The following is a 24,707-nucleotide window of genomic DNA, read 5'->3' on the forward strand; positions in this document are numbered from 1 at the left end:
TAAACAGCTGGGACTGCACGCAAGTGATAGCATCTTTCAAATGTCTTCAGCAGGAGGGATTAAGTTCCAGAAAGTGAGGGCATTCAGAACTTTCTTTTATTGTTTTAACCTTTGTTAACTTGAATGATTAAACAGATTCTTTTGCTCCGGTGAAACCGTCAGAACTCTCTAGTTTAATTTTTAAAAACAATTAACCCTTGTTTCTCCAACAGTTGATTCTAGTGAATAAGTGGCTAAATAATAAAACAGAAATGATAATGTGTGAATAATTTTTAGTGGGACTCAGTTGTCTTCACCACAACCCTTTGACATGCCAGTTTAATGGACGAGGAGCTGAGGTTGCAACCTGGTCATTCAAACAATCTGTTCAGTGCACTTCTGATCAGTCCTGGTCACAACTTCCATAAGAATTGTCCTCTCCAAATGGGCTATGGCTGCTCAGTCATACCTTGTAAAAACAGAGGTAGATGGTTCTGTGGCGAAATAGTCAAACTAGCACTAGAGAGATCAGTCGCCCCCCTCACCATGATACTCAGCTGGTGACCATGGATCTGTCACTTTTTCCCAGCCTAACATACCTAGCAGAGTTCTAGTGAGAGTTAAGGTGAGTAGGGAGAGAAAAAAGGGTGGGATAAAACCAACTGTATCTTGGAGATTGTCCACTGAAAGGTCCACCTGCACTATAACTTCAATAGCAGTGAGTATTGCAGGGGTGGATATTAGAAGAAATATCAAAAATACTGAGTTCAAAAGCTGAACCAGATGGTTAATAATAGGGCATTTTGGAGGTCATTCATTCATAGGATCTGCATAAGTTAAAAGTTATTTGTATCACTTGATAGACATATATTTGTGGCATGAGGAAAGGGTTCTTGATAGGGGCTGAACAGTTTCCCCAAAGTTTTCTAATCCCTTCAATTTTTGCTTCAATTTTTTGTTTACAGCCCCAATGAGCTGTAGCTTTACTGCCAAATTGTCTTTCTTCACCCTAGTAACAATCTTACAGTAATATCTCAGAGCGAGACTGATCTTGCAGTGTGATAAAGTCACTGAGAACAAACAAAACTAACTTAGAATAAGGGCAGTACTACCTGGATGTATTATGCATAGCAGGAAACCACACAAAAAGTATGCCCCAAAAGTCCTTGTTGTTTTTATTTCTCCACTTGGGATAATTTTTGCTGTGCAAAACCCATTGTGTTATTTTTGATTATGTATGGCAGCCCCTCCTCATAGCGTTGACTGCATTTTTTCAGCGTGGTATCTAAAACTAGCTTTGCAACAGCTTTTTTTGTGTGACAGTACTGAGGATACTCTTTTTTGATGCATAAATGTTAATGTGTTTTTGGTCTCCTCCCCTTTTCTGCTCGCAGTTCCTTATCCACCAATGGGGGATTTTGAGGCACCTGCTGCTGAATTTCTGCCTCCTCATTGGCAGCAATCAGTCTCCCTGAAAACTCAGTGAACTTTATTGTTATATTGCATAAGAGCCCAAGGAGTATCTCTGTTGGTATGTGTGGTATTTCCTCCTACAACAGACTTCCTTGAATACTCCTGAGACTACAAAATTAGCTTCTCTGTAGAACTATATCACACAAGTAATTACTTGCAACAGCTGTCTACCTCTCATCAGTGACTATGGTGGGGGGAGGGGTTTGTTTGACAGTTTAACAGGCTGGCAAAGTGGAGGGGTCTTCCTTGTGCTGCCTTGAATTGGCTCAGCAGCTATCTGAAATTCCCGTTCCATCTTGCAGGAGAATGAGGAAACAGAACTGCTTCAGGCTAGGGGCGGAGGCTCCCGTTTTGAAGTTGCCAGTTATTTTAAAAAAAAAAACTTCACAGGGGAGGTGATGGTATGGCGGTTCATGTCCATGAACTACAATTTCCATGGGGGCTTGCCGGCAGCATGTGCCAGTGTGGTTGTCAGGTGAAATTGCAGCACAATGGAAGAACTTCCCCCTCCCAGAGTTATCGTTGGAACTTTTCCAAATGTATAATAACTATGGTAATAAAACCCAATACAGTATCAGAGCACATGCATAAACAGGAATGTTTTGAAAATATTTTAAAAGGATGAAATAAAAGGGTTGGTGAACTGACTGCAGCGAAACCAGTATATGCATAATAGCCCCTGAAGAGGTAGGGGCTTCACCCCAGGCTAGCTTTGCTTTCAGTTTCTTCATCACATATTCAGATCTGTAATGATGACACCGTTAACTAGGAAGAAGGGTTATTGTAAAAAAAAAAATGATGCTCACTGTGGAGCACTCACCACTAGTTGAGTAACAAGCACATGGGGTTCTCCTGAATGTGCTTCTTTTATAACCCACCTTTCTCCTCAATGGGGACCCAAAGTGGCTTACATTGTTCTCCTCTGCTCCTTTTTATCCTCATAACAATCCTGAGAGGTAGGTTAGACTGAGAATATGTAAGTGGCCCAAGATCACCTAGTAAGCTTACATGGAAAGAGTTTGGGATTGGATTTTGGATTGCCCAGATCAGGGGTAGTCAAACTGCAGCCCTCCAGATGTCTATGGACTACAATTCCCATGAATTGTTCATTGGCAGGGGTTCATGGAACTTGTAGTCCATGGACATCTGGAGAGCCGCAGTTTGACTACCCCTGGCCCAGATCCTAGACCATCACTCCAGCCACTATACCACATTGGCTTAGGGAGTTGGCATGCCATCTTTTTATAGCACTCCTACCAAAAAAAAACAGAACGTTCTCAAAACACCAATATGGGGGGTATTGTAGAGGAGATCCCACCCCTCAAAGGACTAAAAGAGAAAAAGATCTTAAGGAGGAAGTATACTATTAATTACATTTGGCCTTCCATTCCATCTCCATTCTAATTAAAACAGTTCAAAACGAACAAGAATATGTGATGATTATCTGTTGCTGAACACATCATTTGAGGGCAACTCTTTGTTTATAAAATACAGTTAATTAGACAATGGAAGACTACTACTACTACTACTACTACTACTACTACTACTACTATTAAATGTATAGGCCGCCATTCCCCACAGGCTTGGGGCGGCTTACAGTACATTAATTCATCATACCAGACCAGCATTTTACATTACATTTTTCTAAGAAGTTACTTACAATTATTTAAATGCATGCCTCCTTTCCACCAAATATCATGTCAATGTAAAGCCAAATGATAAAACAAAATAATAAAACACCAAAAATGTGAACTAGGAATTTACTATAAGTATACAATTGATTGAAGAATATGCCCAAAGTGTAGCAGTTAATAGAGACCAAGTTTAATGTGGGGTTCTGTACAGATGGGCTTGATATTACTCAACATCTCCATTACTTATTTGTACGAGTTTCATTTTCAAAACTAATTAATTTCTGGACAATGTAAAATTGCAAGGGATTGTAAATACTTTAGAGAATATATATATTTAAAGTGTCTCATTGGTGTTTGCACATAAAATATTGCTGTTTAATATTTGTTCACTGCCAACCGGGTGAGTGTAAATAGCTTTCTGGAAGACATTTATGGGAGGGAGCATCCTGTAGGAAATAGACTTCTTTTTTCTCAGAATCTCAGCCATCTCATTTTAGATTATTCTGTGCACAGCTTCCAAGCAGTGATACACTCTGTATTAAAATTAAAGGGCTTTTTTTTATTGAATGCACATGTTTGGAGGAAGAAGGCCCTTTGGCCTTATCATACTCTGTGGTGTATTCAGTTTGTTTTAGTTTGGCCGATGATGGAGAAAGCAGTCGCCATAAAAGGGATTGTATAAAGAAGCTCCTGCTGAGAGTCTTTGGCACTGTACAGGGAGTGATACAGGACACTATTCTCCAGAGCAGGTAGAATAATGAACCCTTGGTCTGAGAGATTAATTAGGAAGCTTGAGGTGGCTACAGGGAGGTGAGGCCATTGTATAATGTGTCAGGATCACTCCGGCCTGCAGCCAGAGTGATTCAATGTGATATAGTAGCAGCTGGCTGTAAATGTGTAGAGTACAAGCAAGCAGAGAGTGGTAATATTTGCCATGTCTTCGCAGGAATATGTAAACTTGTGCAGCAGGGTCAAGAGGAAAAGCAGACTTTGTTGCTTCTGCCCTGAGAAGCGAAAATACATATACTATGTATATATTTTGCAGAACATAGTACACAATAGCATAATATGTCTTGTCTATGTATATGTATTATGCTACTACCTATTTAATTTATTGCCTATTTAATTGTGTTGTAAATAAGCTGGAAAATGATGGATTGGATCCAGTCGGTTTTTTGCTCAACCAATTCTTCTCCTTGTTGCAGCCCAAATAGTTTTTGGCCATCTACGTCCCATGATTCCCACCATAGCCTTTTTCATGTACTTAAAAGAGACCCCCTTCTCCCTTTTTCACCATTGGAAAAACTGGCTGGCTCCAACATTATGAAGGATTGATTTCTCTTTGGACTGGATACAGACTTCCAAACAATGGAATGAAGCCATTTTACCACCTTTCCCTTTCCCCTAAAGGTAAAGGGAAAGGTATCCCCTGTGCAAGCACCGAGTCATGTCTGACCCTTGGGGTGACGCCCTCCAGCATTTTCATGGCAGATTCAATATGGGGTGGTTTGCCAGTGCCTTCCCCAGTCATTACCGTTTACCCCCCAGCAAGCTGGGTACTCATTTTACCAACCTTGGAAGGATGGAAGGCTGAGTCAACCTTGAGCTGGCTGCTGGGATTGAACTCCCAGCCTCATGGGCAGAGCTTTCAGACTGCATGTCTGCTGCCTTACCACTCTGCGCCACAAGATGCTCTTTCCCTTTCCCCTACACCTCCACAAACTGGTGCTGAGAATTTGGGGACACTCCAGAACAAGGTATTCATGCAGCACGGGAGCAGGAGCTACAGCGAGGAGAGCAAAAAGACAAAGATAGCCTCTTGCCTTATTCTTGCACATGGGTTACTTGAGCTCATGAGGCAAGCTGCTTTAGAAAAAGTGTGACTCCAACCTAAATTTTTAAACTGTAGCTGTGTTAAGTGTGGTTAAGAATTTTTAAAGTGTAGTTTTGTTAAGCAAGTAGAAAAGCCTGTTACATTTGACTGCGGTGTCAGTCAAATACACTTTAGAGCTCATTACCCAATCCAAGAGATGTGCTTCATGATCCTCTTTGACATTTGAAGGAATCTGGAGCTGTCCCCTTGAATGCCAAGCTGTTCCACAGACATTTATAAACCAAGAAGGGAAATCTAAACAGTGAGCAAAACCCAGCTTACAAAATGAGGCTTTTCTGCCTCTTTCGATCCTGTTGCTGTTTTCTTAGTCTCATGCAGAAAAGTCAGTCCTGAAGGTTGGGAGACACTCATGTACAGGGTGGTTAAAAGGCTGGAGCAAGAGAGGTAGCTATAGAAACCATATATACCTTATACCTTTGTATAAGGTAAAACATCTTCCCTTTACACAGAGGATTTGATCAAGTCCATTGGTGTTTCCCCAAGCAAAGAAACTGAATTGAAATGGAAAGAAAACAATAAGGAAAGAAATCTTTGGCTTCTAGCAAAGGGAAGCATGAAGGCATTTATATTTGGAGTCTTTGATTTTGTACTGTCCAAACTTTATCTGTCTTCTAAGTTATATTTAGAGGTTGGCATGAGGATTAGACACTGTGCTTAATTATCTAGTTTCTGGACAGTAAAGTGACTTAGCTAGATTTGAGTCCAGTTCCATCTTAAATACCAACAAGATTTTCAGGGTTTAAGCTTCCCCTTCATCAGAGCTACTGCTCTCAAATCTAGCTGTTATATTGCAGACCAACACATCTGTACTCTGAAACTGAATTGGCTTAGTATAGTTAGTGGACTTGATAGTTGTACAACTGTGAATGTGAGGACAAAACAATGCATTGCCTATCCAGACTAAGACCTATCTCATCTATCACTTTGATGCCCGTTGTAACCAGCCCAGACATGAGGCAATGGATATTCCCCATAGCTCATTCCCCAATTACTGGAATGTTCCCCTATACCACTGTATTCTCTTAACCAGTTTAGTGATCACTGTCAGTGGTAGTTATTAACAAATTATGGTTTAAGTATGTTATACTTTCTCATCTATGACAATTTATGACTTTTTCTTTGTGGGATATTTGTCCTTTGTTCAGTGCTGTTTCGAGGTGGTAGTGTTTTCCCCCGTATTTCTCCACATCATCATGATATTTGTGCACATACTGGGGTTTCCCTGATTTTTCTCTGATCTTTCCTAAACCTGCTTTGCTTAAAGTTTTTGGGAGGGTTGGTGACTGATGGAGGACTGAAGCAGAGAAACTGCTGGGGAATCTGCCATGTGGGGTCTCAATTGCTATTGTGTTGTACACTTAACAGTAGCAGCAATGGAGAAACCATACAAGTCTGTCCCCATGTGGAAGAGACCTCTGCATTCTATGTTTAGTCTTCACTTTTTCTGAGTAAAAAATGAAAATGCTTTCCACCCTATGAATAATTTTTAAGTCTATTAAATTTGGTTAATCCTATACATATAGAATCTCCTTTAAATTGTTTCTTTTGAATAAGAATTGTAGCTTCAGTCTGGATCAAATTGATCACATGTGAGCACACCCCAGTGGGAAAATGATAAAACTGTTTTTTCTTCTTCTGGAGATCTATACTCTATGCATTCCTCAACCTTTTGAAGGCAAATTGCCTGCTCCCACTTGTAATTTTTTGTAAAGTATACTGTATACACTAATGGTTTGGGGGACACTTGCAATGGATGAGAAAGTAAAAAGCACATATAGGGCAGAATGGACCAATTATGTTTTGCTAAATTGCTAAACAATGCACAGAGAAGGACTAATGAATCACAGATGTAAAAACCTTGGCACATCACCATAAGAAATGAAATTGAATCTATATTCTAGAACATATAATTTTCGGTAAAAAGTTGCTAATTCCATGTGTATAGTTTTTTTAAAAAATACACAGCATTTGTGCGTGTGTGTGTGTGTATGTGTTTGTGTGCATCTGGACTTGAAGAAGGGAGGGAGATATATACACAATGCCACCGCTTTCTTGGGAGTAACCCCCATTAAATCGACTTGAGGTGGATTCTGAGTTAACCTGTTTGGGATTGCACACAAACACTTGCACATGCGTTCAGGCACTGCCATTGGGGAATGTAAGAGATGAACTTTACCCTAAATGTAGAATTATAGTGTCATATCAACTTCACATTGAACTAATCCTTCTAAAATATTATAGGGCTCTCTCGAGTCCATTCAAAAGTTACAGATGTGATACAGTTGTTATTCTTATGGAGAAATAACCAAATGACTAGCAGTCCCTTTGATCTGACAAATACCAGTTCATTAAACAGAAGAATGTTGGGAAATCCCCAGAGATTTTGGGGTGGAGCCTGGGAAGGGTGGGATTTGAGGAGCAGAAGGACCTCAGTTGGAGAGACAATGCCAGAGAGTCCAAAGTAGCTGTTTTTTCCAGGGGGAGTGATCTTGTAGTCTAGAGATCAGATATAATCCTGGGAGAGCTGCAGACCCCGCCTGGAAGTTTGCAATGCTCTGTCCAACCAAAGTCAATTAATTATAGAAATCAGGGCAAACTTATATGAAAAGAGAATTGTTAATGCACATTTGAATGAATTGCACATCAAGAGAGAAGTGCTTTTTCATGATAATTTTGTATCAAAAAATGTTGCTATTGACAGGAGGACAGGTGGCGGTAGAAGTATTTTTGCTGGCTTTGTGGGTGACACACTACTCTAAAAACTATTAGACTAAACAATTTGGTCTGCCCACATGTTCCTCGCCCACCTCGTTCATTCCTCCACTGCAATACTGGAAAAGAGTACAAAGTTGGGTACAAAATTCTCCTCTCACATCTGATGACTTTTTCTGACTATGTAAAGGCATTAAAATGTAAGAACCCACCAATGGGGAATGTGAAGAATGAATTTTGCTCTAAACCTGGCAATGTAACTGTATGTGCTGAATGTTGAACTGAAGCTTTTTTGTTAATACGCCTGTTCTAGCAATATTCAAATGTCCAGTCTATTACCGTGCAACACAGTGTCGCTTTATGTCCTTTGTGTTGTATACTTCAAAGATTTTTAAAAATAGTAATGAGACAGAAAGATCTGTTGTGCGTCTTCTAGAAGTCGAGGGCTATGATCTACATAGCTCTGTAGACAGATCTTCCCATATACTCTTACAATATACCAGAAGGAAAGTGGTTTACCCCCTTGCCAATTAGTGCTCTAAATGCTAACAAATGTTTGCAGTTTTGGCCTGAGAAATATTTTCTGTTTCTGGGTGGCCTTACACTTTCTGGGATCTTGCCATAGTTGTACTAAACAGTTAGCTAAATCTCTGACATGACGCCCTCAGCAACAAAAAAGGTGATAGAAGGAATCTGTGTTGTCTGTTATTAATCTGTCGGTCTGTGTGACGTTCTGTGTCGTGTTATTTCGGTACCATGTGTGTCCCTAGGGTCTGCCAGGCTTCCCCACAGTCGCTGCTCTCCACAGTAATCAGATCCTCACCGTCAAGGTTTGTGACTGACATGTTTGAGCTAGTCAGCCTTTCTGTCTCAGCATAAGAGTGTCATGAAGAACTGGCTTGCCATTGGAAGTCAGAAACTACTCAATCCACCCAACCTATCACAAGACTCCCCTGCTTAATTCTCCAGCGCTGCTGCATTACAGTTCTATCAGAGGGGATTAGTGGAGAGAGGTGAAGATCTCTTGATGTACCACAACTTCCACCACCCTCCAGTCCCCTGTGTTCTTAATGCACGTTCTGTTTCTCCTTTCTGAAAAGCTCACAACACTGCAAATCCATAATGAGAACATGAGCGTTCAGATCGTCACACATCGGCAGTTTAACTTGTAACATTTGTTTATCCACTCTGAATCATTTGGCAATTAAACCGAAGTCCTTTAAGTCATCTACAGAGTGCCAGATTTTGGATACCATTTTAATGACACCACATTTCATGACACAATATGCTATCTAGAAAGTCTGACTAAAAGCTGAACTGATGCTTTGTCTCCGGAATCTATGCTCATGAAACAGAATAAAGGTCAAAGCGTATCTATTGCAGGGTGATGAAGAAATTTTAAAACCGCAGCCACCGAGAGATATCTGGAAGTCAGTTTGACATGTGTCACTTTCATATCTTGAGGGGATAATATGATGAAAATTTTCACATCCTGCCTTTTAAAATAAGGCATAGATTCTTTTTGCAGACACAAGCATCAGTTTTATATTATATTGGCAATTGCAAGTCTAATGTATATGTATCTCTATTTCTTTCTTGGGGCCTTCTGATGTCTATTCTTCAACTCTTTCACCTCTGAACCTCAACCTTTGACCTCACCTGCCTGATCAGATGGTGTTTCCTAAAATCAATCATGGGTTTCTCTCTGCTGATCAGCAGCTCATTAAACGCCGCCTCATTAAGGTAGTGCTTAATCTCTCTCTGCACCTTTTGCCATGCTCTTGCTTGCAAAGCTGATTACTAAATTGTAAATATTGCTGAATCCACATATAGTAGTTAATAAAATGGATTTTGTTTCTTTTTTTTGGAAAAAGCAAGGAGAAACTGCAATGGAACTTGGCTAAACACTGAATGATTAATTATATCAACTGGTTTACACTAGCTTTTTACTGGAAGTTAGGAAAAAATGTGGTGTTTTTCAAGGGGAGTCAATGTGATTTAATGCTTCATTACCCAGCTAGATTAAATTATTGCAAAATGGATACGCTGAAGCTGTTAAAGTTGTTACTCAGTTGTCGTTATAAAATGGCTGCTATAAAGAGATTAAATATTATTGCTGTCTGATTTACAGCATGAAAAGTACTGTAAGACTTTTCAGCAAGGCAGTTATATTTCAGCACCCCCTTCGACTTCTCACTTGTTAACTCTCAGGAACCAGTCTTGTAAGCTGCCATGAAAGTTTTACAACCACCTACCACACTCAGCCTTTAATATGAACATGACTATCAAGTAAGCATTTTAACGTCAGAAATACATCTGTGGAATTTTACAAGTTTGTGCAAAAAAAAATGGTATATGTATCTAACGCAGAATTCAAGCTGCACGAGATGAAATCATGCAAACTTGGTTCAGCACAGAAGTCTCATACACTGCCTGTTGGATTTTAAACTACATGTGCAACCAAGCAAACAAAACCCACAAAGTATGTCCATAGTTCTAGGTTCTGTCAGCCTTCTAGGTCAGGAACCTCAAGCACAGCCCTGACAAAGATGTCTGTCATGGTCAAAGTTGACAGTGCCCCTGGGTGCTGTTTGGGGACCTTCTGCCTCCATGTAGATGACAGCACCAACCACCTATTATTATTATTATTATTATTATTATTATTATTATTATTATTATTATTATTATTATTATTATTATTATTATTATTATTATTATTATTATTATTATTATTATTATTATTATTAATTTTATTGACCATCACTCCCGGAACCAGCTCGTGGTGGGTTACAAATGTCCAGTAAAACCCCATTAAAACTGACAGCAAAAATTACAATAAAAACAGAACAACGTGGCAGTAAAACTTCCCCAACTTCCCCCCCCCCAAAAGAAAACCCTTGATGAGCACCTAAGCATGGTAGATAACGTTGCACATCACTGGATTAAGACGGGTTTTTAAAAAGCATTTTAAGTTATTTGGGTCCATTGTGAACAATCCTTGAATTTTATCTAGCCTTGTACAATGAAAGGCCGTATGAGAAGATCAGTCTGAATGTTTCTCTCTAACACGGATTTTAATGGCTGGTTTCAGGGAGACCAAGGACAAGCTGGGCCTCCTGGGCCCCCTGGGCCTCCAGGACCAAGGGGCCCTCCGGGAGATACTGGGAAGGATGGCCCCCGAGGGATGCCTGGTGTACCGGTGAGTCACTCTTGTCATTCAGCATGAGCATCACAACTTTAGGAAGACTTCTTCCAGTTGGAGGAAAGGGAATATTGATTTTATCAGTAACAAAGTTAATTTTATTGGAACATGAAATATGGTCCTGCACATCAAATACGAGTATCAGATGATACCAATGTAACCATTTTCAGAAAATATTTTAACAAAACCTTAATTGTTGATTTAAATCTTCCTTGTTACTTTCCCCATGCATGCTTGAAAAAAATCTGATTACTGCCTATTAAAATCAGAGCCCAGTAGCACCTTTAAGACCAACAAAGATTTATTCAAGGCATGAGCTTTTGAGTGCAAGCACTCTTCGTCAGACTAAGGACTGACCATCATGACAGTAGGAATATATAAGCAAACGTTAATCCTGTTACATTAATAAACTGTCACAGCATCCAAACACAGCCACATGATAACTCCCTGCCAAACCAGCCAATCAAACCCCTCGAACCCATTTGTAGTTCACAAAGACATATTAGAAATAAAACTGTCAAAGCCAGTGATCCACAGCTCACACCCTACTATTTACTAATACTAATATATATACTAATACAATGGTTTGATTGGCTGGTTTGGCAGAGAGTTATCATGTGGCTGTGTTTGGATGCTGTGACACAAGATTAACTTTTGTTTATATATTCCTACTGTTATGATGGTCAGTTCTTAGTCTGACGAAGAGTGCTTGCACTCGAAAGCTCACGCCTTGAATAAATCTTTGTTAGTCTTAAAGGTGCTACTGGATTCTGATTTTAGTGTGCTACTTCAGACCAACACGGCTACTCATTTGAATCTGCCTAGATCTATTGTTACTTCTGTAGGTATGGTATAAAGTACAGCTCTAATACTGAAAAATAACATAACATCTTTATTAACTGAACGTGAAGGAAATGTTTATACCATTAGGAGAGCAAAGATCTTCCCATAATGATCTGCAAGAAAGGAAATGCAGGAAGAGTGTTTGATCTTCAAGACTGGCAGGAGAGGACTGGCTGGAAAGAATTAGCCATGAAGTTCCTTGTAGAATGGATATAATTAACTGCAACTGTGAACAGCAGAAATCTCAGTCTTCAAACTAAAAGCAACACAGACACAACTTTTGCTGGGTGTGACAATGTGATATTTAATGTAGAGTTTGTCTAAGGTGACCAGATTGTTCCACTTTTGGAGGGACGTCTGAGGGCACCTGGCAAATTGTACTTACGTTGCAATTGAAAATATATATTACAATACTATTTTTGCGTTCTATGTGTTCTATGAAACTTTTTGTTGCTTCATATAGACCAAAATTTTAAGCAAGAACCCTCCTGGTCAATGGTGTCCCGCTTTACCAATGTTAAAATCTGGTCACCTTAAGTTTGTCTGATTTTCCTGTGGCAAACTAAAGGGCTGAGAAACAGGATACTTGATTACCTATTTATCAGGTCATGAAAATGTATATCTGGTTTTCACTGCTACCAGTGACCACTTAAATGAAAGAACAGAATTTGTACTAAGATGCAATAACTAATAGGCACGTCATTACGTCATTAATGAAGAGGCTATTGAGTACAAAATGTATATGTAAATACCATTGTATTCATGTTGGTAACATTGTCTTTAAGGGAGAACCAGGAAAGCCAGGGGACCCAGGCTTGATGGTAAGTACTAAATTCGTCATTTTACTAGGAACAATCCTCAAGAAATCTTCTCTTTTCCTTTTCCTGTACACCTCCTTCTGCTTCAATATCCTGAGCCCCAGTTGTAAAACCCAAGGGAGTTATAAGCAGAATCATTTAGCAAAGTCAGTAAAGAAAGGTGACATAAGCATTCTGTTTTGATATCCTTAATTTGATATCCTACTGCAGATCTTCCTCATGTCTTTTGTCTGGATCCCTTATCCTACAGTAGCGATCCCCAACCTGTGGGCCGTGGACCACATGTGGTCCTTCGACTAATTGGAGGTGGGCCTCGAAGGACACTTCTCTCCCCCCCCCCGGCCCTTTACATCCCCCCCCTCCAGCCCTTTACAACACACTTCATAGTTAAGGCGTGTCTGTATTTTATTTTGAAGGGATGTTTAAACATTACCATAGCGATCAGAGAGCGCTAGGGCAGTGGTTGAGAGTAGAGGAGTAAACTACCCCCCCTACCGGGCCTCAGTAAAAGGCGTTGAGTGGTCCCTGGTGAGTGGTCCCCGGCATTGAGTGGTCCCCGGTGATAAAAAGGTTGGGGACCACTGTCCTAAACATGGTTTCCAATTTTCCTAGTTTGCTAAGTGGTTAGAAATACTCGCAAACAACCCAGTGATAATGAGACGTAAATACGACGTCAAAATGTACATATGTCATTCTCTTGTATCAGAATCATAGAGTTGGACGGGGCCATACAGGCCATCTAGTTCAATTCCCTGCTGAATGCAGGATCAGCCTAAAGCATCCTAAACTGAGAAGATGGCAGATTCTTTGCTTACAGATGCAGGTTATGCTAAAACAATTTACTTACATGCTTCCCCAATTAAGTTCTCTCTTTTGGTGTATTAATAGCTGCGAACCCATTGTTCTCTGTGGGAGTCTATTGAAAGGTGGAGCAGCAAAGAAACTCATAAATAGATCATGAATAGGTCATCTGCAAGGGTTTCATGTGGCTTGGAATGCTTACCCCTCCCCCCCCACACACACACACTGTTCTAAGGAATTTATCCCTTGCAATGGAAATGGATGCTGTTTAGCTCAAGTAAGTGTACTAGAAATCTGCACGGTGAGGAGTACTTGTCAGAATTAATAGGTTTTGATATAGATCACCAGGAGAGGTTTTAATTTCAATTGGCGTAACGTAACACAAGGGTTGGAGGCAGCCATTGAGCTGAAAAGTTATTCAAACAATGCGAGGTTTCAGCAAATAAATAAATAAGACCAGTTAGTTTAATAGCATTTATAATTACTTAGCTTTGTTATCCCACATTAAAAAGTTTAATTTTAAAGGCAAAACATTGAGCAAGTAACACACATTTTCTTGAAATCCAGTTTTAAAGTCTCCTATAGATCACTCTTTGCGCTTTGATATCCTTCAGGTTTATATACAATTGATGTCAAGCAAGAAGTGTATGTAAAAAGCTACTGTATTCTCTATATACATTCTCCATTAGCAACCAATGGGAAAGGTGGCAGACCTACCCTAAGAAACTGAGATACAGGTGACAGAATGTCAGACCAGGAATGGACAACCCTGGGTTCTTAAATATCCAGGCATATGTTAAGTTAACCTTTTCCCAGTCAGTGTACAAGATTGCACATGACATTGGGAGTGAATTGAGAGTGAATGTTTGGATCTTCGGGGTTTATGTATATGTGAATGTTACTGGAGAAAGAGAGTTCTGTGTCCCTGTCCCATTTACCTGACTGAAACCAAGTACCCCCCCAGGGAACCCATATTATTATCAATTATTTTATTTCTTTCCTGCCCTTTCTCTTTGGACTCAGGACAAAGTACATGACAGCAAAACATACTGAGTAGAAGAATATATATAAAATGCAATGTACAATAAATAATTAAAGTATCTAAAACAATTACAGTTTCATCCTTCATTGCCTGTTGGGGCTTTGATAGGGAGGCCAGCTCAGTCCAACAGTGTTTTAGGCCTCAGCCATAGGCCTGAGGCAACAGCTCTGTTTTACAAGCCCTGAGGAACCATTCAAGGTCCCACAGGTTTCTGCTCTCCTTTCAAAGAGGGTTCCACCAGGCCAGAGTGCAGGGAGGGCATGAATGTGGTGGAATCTGTCATTTCAAAAGTAGAGCAGGTGATTTGAGAATCAAAAGTCTGAAAATACAAAAAGAATGCTCCATCACCTCTTCCAGTGACACGTTGCCCAAGCTAAAGAAGGCAGCAGATTTGAGAGTCTGGACATTCTTCAGTAGCACCAAATTGCTCCTTCAGCATTGCATGAAGTCTTGAATGAGAGGGAGGAGAGGTGGAATCATAGACTGCTATGCCAGGGTCAGATTTCTAGCTATCAAAGAACCAGAGTCAGGGTAGAATCCAGGCAGAACAGGAGAACAGAATCTTCTAGTGTGTAGCTAATGCTAAAGAGTGGGAAAGGGGACCCTTGTACTTTTCCAGAAAAAAAAAAAGCTTTACTTTTCTTTGATGTGCAAAATGTCATCCAGCTTAGGAAAGTTTGCACAATGGGACATTTTTTAATTGGTCACTTAAACTTAAATTGGCTTCATTATTATGCTAATTGAATTGTTTTCCCTTTTCAGGGACCTCAGGGGCCTCCGGGACAAAAGGTATAGTATAAACAACAGTGCTGTGAAAGTGATTACAGTCTCTAGTGCCAAATTGCAAGCGGTAGGAATGAAAGGAATTAGCTACTGTATGCCACATTGAAGTAGTTAGTTTAGTCTGTGAGTTCTGTTTTCCCAAAATACAGCCACATAATGTGAGATCTCCTAATTTCCATCTCTGCCACCATGCCTCCCTCCACAATGTCAAGCGAGACTGTTTTCAATCTATCTGCTGAATTTGCAGGTTAAAAGGTTACTATAATTTTCTTATTCGAGCACCATTAAAATCATGAAACCAAACTTTAAAAATTGTGGGAAGTGCGGCTAGAGTTTCACATGGAAGACATGTTCTTATTCAAGTAGATCGCTGCCATATGACCCCCCCCCCCTGAAAAGAAATGACCAAGAGAAACAAAGGATTCTAGGTGTTTCTGATAAATGATGGCTGGTGGCCCAGGTTATGTGTCTTCCTATTTCTGCAGTAACCTGAGAGCTGATTTCCTATGAACGTTTCCAGTATTACTTACACTCATCAAGGCTGACGGCTGAAGCTAGATAGAATGAACCCACAATTTATGGACTGCATCATTAGGCCCATACTAAATATATCAGCAATAATTTTAAAAAAATGAATGGCTTTTTGCCAGTGACTAACCAACATTCTAGTCTCCAAGAAAAAGAAATCTACCCTGGCCAATGTGTTTTAAAATCTGTCTTTGAAAGATAGGATATTTTAAATAGGTGTTTCATAAAACTTGGCATTCAAGAAGGTCAAAGAAGCTGTAAAGAATAATTAGCAGTGCTGCCAATGAGAAAGGCATTGATATCACCGATAACTTTTCCTGTTCCTCTTTCACTTAAAAGAAGTAGACATTTTAGAACGTATGTTTAGTCACTTGTGGAACAATGTGAGAAATTGTTTGGAAATGAAAGATAAGTTGTTGATTTTCCCTGAAACTTGCTCATATGCTGGTTCATACTGCAAGGCTGTTTTCATTACATTTTAAGCTGTCAATAAAAGCCATGTAGGGCATCATATAAAACTCCATAGAAGCAGTTCAAATTGTGTGTAATAGATTTTTTTCTACACCGGTAATAGCCTTTTCAATATGCTTTTTTTTCCTCCATGGAATTTTTAAAATGTCAGTTGAAGCCACAAAACCGATAACGTTTCCATGGATTGCTACAAGTAGAGAGGGAATGATTTCAGTTTAGATTTTCAAAGCATTAAAGATATCCTTGTTGATAGGAATGAATCATAATAACATCCTTCACACAACTGCATATGATAAATGTGGGCAGAGTTGCCAGCTCTGGGTTGGAGAAAACCTGGAGATTTGGGAATGGGTAGGATTTGGGTGGGGAAGGACCACAATGTTGTATAATGCTAAAGAGTCCACCCTCCAAAGCAGCCATTTTCTCCAGGGGAATTTATCTCTTTTGTCTGAAGATGACCCATAATTCCAGGGAATCCCTAGATACCACGTGGGAAGGGGTACTTTTAGGGATGCCAACCTCCATACTACAGAGATCAGTTCTCCAGGAGAAACTGGCAGCTACGGAGGGTTGACTCTATGGTATCACATCCCTAGCTGAGCTCCCTCCCTTCTCCCCAACTCTACCCTCCCCAAGTTCTAGAAGGATTTCTAACATTTCCCAAATTAGGCTTGGAATTCTAGGTGCTTGTAAGTAGTATTGATTCTGTGCAATGTTTACTGTTCTATAGATATCACAAGGATTGTATCAACAGCTGTATCATTGGAGATAAGGGCAAGTTCAAGGCTTAGGACCTCTTTTCTTAAAGCCCTGCTCCCACTCACACACTTTGACTTAAGCAAAGTAACACTGTAAAATGGAGCTCTTCCTCTAGGTTTATGGTTGAGGCCATGGCACAGAAGATCATGGGTCCCTCCCGGAGAGGGACTCCAGGCGAGCCCTCATTATGCCAGACCATCGCCAGAATGAACCATCATCATCCGTGATGCCCCATGATGTGGGGTGGGAATATAGCTTTTTGACCACCAGGGTGTGTGTTATATTTTAATGGGGTTATAATAATTGTTTTATGTGGGGTTTTATTATGTAGCCTGCCACGAGATGGTTCGCCAATAGTGATCCAATATTATAACAACAACAACACGGAAAATACAGACTTGCACACAGGGTATGGTACTCTTCACCCCCAAACTCCTTTCCATAGAATTCTCACTGCCATTGTCATATATCTTAACTGCCAAGCTCACAAGTTCTAAAGAGGCACTCTGTTAAGAACTGGGACTTCTGAGCTTGACAGTTTACATAAAATTTCAAAAGTTGGATGAAGTGACACAGTTTTAAGATACTATAAATTAAAGCATGGCATGTATAATGAGTTATTTGTCATCTACTTGTTTTACTAAGCTCAAATATGTTGTTGTCTGCAGGGCTTTGTTGGTGCACCTGGTGTCCCAGGAATGGATGGACAACAGGTGAGCTCAAGATAAGATGGTTTCATTCTGTGTGTTGTTGCAATACAATATTTATTTTGCATCTTTGATTAATCAGGCATTTTAAGCTTTCAAACAAAGAAAGCCAGTGAACAGGGAGATAAATCATGATTGGATTAGCCACCAAATATTTTTGCACATGAAAATTAGAGAAATATTGTATTACTAAAAACAATAAATAGTAGGTAATAAAAATGGCTGCTGTCCAGCACACTCTTATATGGACATAAATCTAATTGAAATCACTGACTCTCGGGAAAATGGAAATTAGCCTTTTGATAAGCAATCTAGTACACTTTGACTAGGATGAGAATAAAATGCATCTAGACATATCTAAAATATATTTTAAAATATAAACACGCAGCATAGTTGACGGGAAGTGAGCTAGAGAAGTAAAATAAACCTAATTCGGGAAAGAAATCATTTTGGCCTAGGTCGCCAGTGAAATGGTTTGGTAGTTCAAATGTTTCAGCTGCATCACCAAATTGTTTCACAGTCCACCACGACAGACAGCCTGCATTCAACAGGGAGCTCTTACAAAAACAGCAGGGGTCTTTCTCATCAAAACGGGACTGTTGACAGAGCTGGTAATAAACAATTCATCTAGTGTGACACTAGACAAGACTATGCATCTGGTGTTCCCACAAACACTATGTTTTATAGCAGACGCTTTAAAACATGCCGGAAAGGCCATAATATAGCTGAGTCACTGCACTTATACCAGATGAGCGGTTGCACACGACAGTGTTAATTACCTAAATCTATAGACTCTCTTGCCAAAAATGTTAAAGAAAAGAGGAGGTAAATACTTTTGAGTCATTTCTGCTGATAGGTTTTGTTTTAAAAGGCACTTTATCACACAAGAATTTACAGCAACTGGTATGCGATTCTTGACTAATAACAGGGAAATATATTAATAGCTTGTACTGTAGTTGTAGCACCAGTAAAATATAAGCACAAATTTGTTGTAATTTTGAGGAATGTGTTTCTTTGACATTTTATCAGGTTAGTGTAAAGAAAGCCGCTAGTAAACTCTTTCATGCTGTCAGATGAAACTTACCTTTGCATCTGTTTTTTATGTTCAAATGCTACACATTTATGCATAGGAAAAACACTGAAATTCATCTTAAACACTTTCTTTGCCTTTATCCCACCTTTCTTTTCTTAATTCAGGTTTTCTCAACCAGGATTTCATGAAACCCTGGGGTTTCTTGTCAGCCCTGGAAGGTTCTCCTGAATGGGTGGGAGTTTATTAATTTTGTATACATATATATTTTAATTGTTAAAAATGTATTGGGTGATATGACCATATATGGTCATGCTGACTCTCCCCAATGGGCAGTAATGATCCTGGAAGGGGTTGGAATGGGAAGGGCCCAAGGTGGGCATGTACACAAGCTATGCTTCTCAAACATGATCTGCACAATCATTACATTTCTGGGGTTTCTGGAAGCCTGAAGAATGTTTCAGGGGTTTCTCAATGATAAAAAAGTTGAGAAAGGCTGCCTTAATCTTTTAAAACTTGCAGTCACTGCTAGCCCAAGGGCCCAGTCATGATGCAGGGAATGGTAATTAATTCCATAAGTTAAGGTTAACATTTATTGTAATGAAAAGGAACAAAATAACTAATGGCCAGATTCTACAAATTAATATCCATTCCTTTCTGTTAAAACAGATTTTAAAAATCCAGATTTGTTCCTCTGTCTTTTACAAATATACTCTTATATGAGACAAATATAATCTTGGATCTAGCCCAGCTTTTCAATGGGCAGAAGGATTATTTCCCCGTGCACAACTTTGTTACCTCCCCTTCTTCAGCACTGCAGTCATACATAATATTTATTGTTCAAAAATATTTTGTTGTTTTCCCCCTACTTTTCCTGTTATTAGCATCCTATAATATATTTTCCAGTGTGTAATTCAGAAACTCTCTTGAATGGTTATTTACTTCCCATAAAGGTGTCAGTGCATTTTCATTTATTTTGGATAAAAGAGTTTCATTTGGTTGAGAGAGGGAGGAAAAAACAGATATGCACATATGATGATTTTGCACTCTCTCACAGGGTTTCCCTTTATCTCCTTTCTGGCTGAACAGCTGTTTTTCCTTTTCTTCTTTGTATTTTTTTTTGGCTATTCTACCCAATCATTTGAATGAATAATGGTAAAAGCTGACCCAGCCTAGAGAACTGAGGCAAAAGACTAAAATCCTTCTTATGTCCTGGTTTGATAATGGCACATGAGAGGCTGATGGTAGTTCAAAAATAATAAATTGCTTGTGAGATTCAAGGAGATATAGAGGGTGAGGAGTTGGAAGGAATAAACATATGCACAACCACAGCTTATTTTATTGAATACAAACAAAGCTGTGGCACACCATAGGGACGGATGCAAGCACTGGATGGCCTACCTGCAGCCTGATGAACCCCTCTTCATCCCAACTGCTGGGGGATAAACATGGTCCCTCTACCACCTAGTGGTGGAAGCCAGCTGGCAGCTGCCACCTGGGCAAGTTGCTGAGTGGCTCCACACCCCAAGGCCCCTTATACAAGACCCCAAAACAGGAGATTCAGGCACAGCCTCCCCAAAAGAATATGTCCCAATGCCCAAATCACCAAAAAGCAGGGGACTTCCATGCCCTGCTCCTGCCAAAGCTTGTAGCCAACTCAAGAAAGTGTCCCAAACCTCATGTAATCAGATATCCATGCCCCACTCAGTGATGTGCATGCCATAATCTGAACATAGAGAAGGCTGTCTAAACAAAGCATCATAGTGCAAAACAGTCTCCCTGCCAAGAGTTTTAACAAATTGTGGCAAGTTGCCAAGCTTCCTTTTGGCCAAGTTCACTTTTTCTGGTGATGGTGTCCCCCCTCCATTCCTGGGGCTCAAGCAAACAAGACTTTGGGGAGGGAGTCTTTGATGCAGAGTGTGTAGGGTGGCAATGACGGAATGGGATAAAGCAAAGCCTTTCTGAGCTAGAAGCTCATTCTGCCCCAGCTGAATGAAGACCAACATGAGGTGGGCCACAATGAAAAAGTCAGGTGATATGGTGGTTAGAGTGTCAGACTAGGATCTAGGAGTCTCAGGTTCAAATCCCAACTCTGGCATCAATGCTTGCTGGGTGACCTTAGGCCTGTCACACATACTATTACTACGGTCACTTACTTCGTAGGTTTGTCAAGAGGATAAAATGGAGGAGAAAAGAACAATTTAAGCAGGTTCTAGTCCCTATTGGGGGTAAAGGCTATGTATTAGTGAGTAAATAAGTATTAAATAAATAAATAATAATATCAGCATACCATGACTTTTAGTTAATTCTGCAGAGTCTTAAAAAAACCCAAAATTAAAACTATTATTTGTTCCAAGTTACTGTCCTGAGAACTTTGTTCTGTTTTTAGGTATTATAATCTCAAAAACGTAGAGCAGTTTCTTTCTTGGAACTAGATGTTAGGAAGCCTCCGATCTCTTGCACAATCAGCCACTGCCAGTAGGCTCCTCACATGTTATATAGATTACAACTATATAATTTATATTGATGCATAAGAGATAATAATGTTCTCACACAGGTGTTCTTTTGGAACATTAGCCTTCTGTGCCTGGCAGTCACTCAGTATTTCTCGGCAAAGTTTTGCTGCCAGAAGGTTAATCCTTCAGATAGGATAGTAAGCCAAGGTTCTGCCAGTTTTGTGAGATGCAGTGTATTGTTATGCAAGATGTGATGTCAAATGAAGCTAGAATAACTTTACTGCCTGGCTTAATTCTCCCATTGTCCATTGCAGACGTCTGTTCCTTTGCAGTCTTAATCTAGAGTTAAGGCCTTTTGAGGAATCACTGTTTATGGTTTCAAAAAGCAGATGCTATGAATTGAAATTTTAGGGTGGTTGTGTGCTGCTTGCTAGTGATTACAGTCTCAAGCTCACAATTTTGCTGGTGTTTAATAGGTATGTGTAATCGGTTTACTGGAACTGAAAAAAAATACTTTACTGGCATTTTCTGGTATTTTCTAAACTAAATACAGATTCGCAAATCTGTTTTGGTTACCAATATAACTGACCTGAAAAAAGCTGGATTTTTCCAGCTTTTATTCAGGCATGTTCAGCTATACTAATCAGCTGTCTGTTTCACTCTTCCCAGTTCCAAGCAGGAGGGAGTGAAGGGGATTGCTGAAATAGCTGTCAGCCATTTAAATCCTCCATTACACTTTCCCCCTTCAAAATGGGGGAACTATAACAGGGACCCAGGATTGGCCCAGGTGATGGGAGCTGACAGCCTTGCACTGCCTGGGCTGGGGCTGGCTCTCAGGTCTACATGGAGAAGGAAATAATTCCACTCTGCGCACAGATCCAGGAGATCTGCTGTGGAGGGGCTTAAGCCCCATCATAGCAGAAGCCCTCCAGGCTAGGTCTGTGTGCATCTGGGAGATATCTTGCCACTGCATGGAGATCCAAGGGACAGTTTCTGCAGTGGGGGGGGGGGTGGTTTAAACCCCACCATAGGAGAAGATCTCCAAGGCAGTCTGCATGCAGCTGGGAGATCTCTCCCTGCTACATGCAGATCTTGGGGATACCTTCTCCACATCACAGAAGCCAAGCCAGCCCCAGAATGAGCCTGGTTTTTTAAAAATTGTTATATTTTCTTCCGTCTCCCCCCCCCCCCAAAAAAAAGGATTGAGAATTCAAAAATGACCATACTGGTATTCAGACTAGGGGTTTTTCAGGAATATAGAACTGGGGGGGGGGGGCAATAGAGCTAAGCCAGATAAACAATGTTTTTTTTTCCTTTTACACTCTTAGTGTTTGCATAGACAATATAAGGCAAATAGAAGTTTCTTGAGAGGACACATGAGCCTAAACTTTTAAACTGTTCTGGAAATGGGCTATGGGTCTAGCAAGATGACTTTAGTCATTATCATTTCCACAGAGTGACTATAAAGAAACCAAGATCATACCAAAAATAACTTCATGATGCAGGAGTGCTGCCAATTCCCATCCCCTCCCCATTTTGCAACAGGGAAAGGAGTCTACTTGGTGAGAGACAGCATAGGTTTTTGTCACTCTCGTGTATACTGAATCTTGTACAGAGAAGATCTTTAAAGTTGTTTAGGCTACAGTTAAAATCTAAAACGGTCCTAAGAGATGAAGAACTGACAGCCCACCGTAACGCTTCTGTAAGAGTGGTTCTGATTTGGATCATGGATGTTTGTTCTTGGGCTGAGATTGTCAGAAGCATATCTGTCATCTTTCTATGAATCATTTGTTTGTTTGCTGGACATGTTATTTATGCCTCTGAAGGCAACCATCCATGGAGGCCACTTGATCCTTGTGCCTCATGCTTAGTAAAGAATTGCCATGAGTAAATAAGAACACTGGCTAAGATTATATATCTCTTCCTGTACTATCCAGCCTGCAAGTTAAGATCTGCCTCTGAAACTCTGTTGTTTGTCCCCACCCCCACCCCCACCCCCACCTTCTGAGGTGATGCAGGTGGTGACTAGACATAGGACATTTTCTGTGGTGGCATGTTGTTTCTGGAAGCCTCTCTCTGCCCTGAGGCTGTTGGCAACTTTACCTGGCTGGTGGCTACTTTACTTTCTTTTAGGCACCAGGTCAAAATATATCTATTTATGTAGGCATTTAAGTAGGGGGCTCATCTTACTAGCTACTCTTCTTCTTCTTCTTCTTCTTCTTCTTCTTCTTCTTCCTCCTCTGTAGCCAACACTCCCCCTCTTCTCCCCAAATGAGTGGCTTCTTTGTTTTAATAGAATGCCTTGACATATGTATACATTACTCACAGTGCAGTTTATTAAATGTAGAAAGCAAAAGGAAGAGAGACTGCTTATAGCTTGCAAATTCTCCCACAGGTTTTGTAGGCCAGCTGAGTATTGGTGAGTGGGCCAAGCCAGGTTTCCCCACCTTTAAACAAGTAATTTAAAGTTTGGTAGCAGGTGAGGAAAGGAGATGAAAAGCAAGTTGAATAGGTAACTTAACACCACTTTGAAGAAGTAAAGTATGAAGAACTTACATAAAGAACTGCTTTCCACTGGCCCAGTCTTGTTTATATAACCTGCCGTAAAGCCAGACTTGATTAAGTTGAGAAACAGGCAGACTCTCTAGTTCTACAATCTGAAAATGGATAACGTTTTAGTGACTGAAACATATAGCTGTTCTGTCAGACCTTTCCTTTTATGGAGTTAGGATGATATAATCAGTTGTTACAGAAAGGCTATGCATTTCATAGGAACCATATTGTGTCCGGAAAGATATGCTGTGTTGACTGGCTGCTCTGAAAGATTTTTCCTCTTTAAAAAAAAAAAAATTGAAGCAAGTAGGTATGCGGTTTTAAAATGTTGCCTTTTAGTTATAGTAGCTGGAATAGAAGAAGAGGATCATTTTGAAGTCCCCCTCCAGGATTCTATAATCGCTCAGGCCTAATTTAAAATGAAGCTGATGAGGCAAAATAACTTATCCAGCAATTTTGCATTCTCTCATCACATGGGCTACCATCACCACAAAGCACCTCTAAGCCTGGTCCACAGGCCCTCTGGTGTACTAACTAAACGTGCTTTGCAAGCATAAATGTTTTGTCTTGACAACATCACATTCAAATCAGCCAAAGGCTCCCGTCATTCATTTAATAAACATTCAGCCCTCAACATATTTGGGAAATAGTCAGGCCCCACTGAGCTGCATGTTTGTGTTGGGGGTGTTATGGATGAGAACACTTACACCGTAGAAAGGCCTGACATTTATGGACATCAGTGAGATGGAAACAGGATGGGAAAATGTCAATCCAGATCTTAATATATTTTTGAATCTTATGGGGAAAATTAAGAAACCCTGTGATGTGACTAGCACCCAAACATTGACTGCTAGTTTCTGGCAGACTCCAGCAGTCAGGTAAGGGATGCCATTCCCCAAGTGGGACCTGGGGATCCCCTGGAAATATAGCTCATCTCCAGTCTAAAGATATCCCCTAGAAAAAAATGACTGCTTTAGAGGGTGGACTCCATAGCATTATACTCCACTCAGGTCCCTCCCCAA

The 24,707-nt window shown here is 40.2% G+C and overlaps 1 protein-coding gene across 3 annotated transcripts in view; it reads left to right on the plus strand.

Annotated features, from left to right (window-relative positions):
- Positions 1 to 24,707, plus strand: part of COL25A1 (collagen type XXV alpha 1 chain) — a 317,331-nt gene that overhangs the window by 219,007 nt on the left and 73,617 nt on the right. For all 3 annotated transcript variants that reach the window (XM_077300637.1, XM_077300635.1, XM_077300636.1), the window contains 5 exons: positions 9,364 to 9,435; positions 10,784 to 10,891; positions 12,523 to 12,558; positions 15,161 to 15,187; positions 17,608 to 17,652. In XM_077300637.1, coding sequence (XP_077156752.1) covers positions 9,364 to 9,435; positions 10,784 to 10,891; positions 12,523 to 12,558; positions 15,161 to 15,187; positions 17,608 to 17,652 — 288 coding nt within the window. The remainder of the gene's footprint in view (positions 1 to 9,363; positions 9,436 to 10,783; positions 10,892 to 12,522; positions 12,559 to 15,160; positions 15,188 to 17,607; positions 17,653 to 24,707) is intronic.

The sequence above is a fragment of the Paroedura picta genome, chromosome 10 (genome assembly GCF_049243985.1).
Source record: "Paroedura picta isolate Pp20150507F chromosome 10, Ppicta_v3.0, whole genome shotgun sequence".
NCBI lineage: Eukaryota > Metazoa > Chordata > Lepidosauria > Squamata > Gekkonidae > Paroedura > Paroedura picta.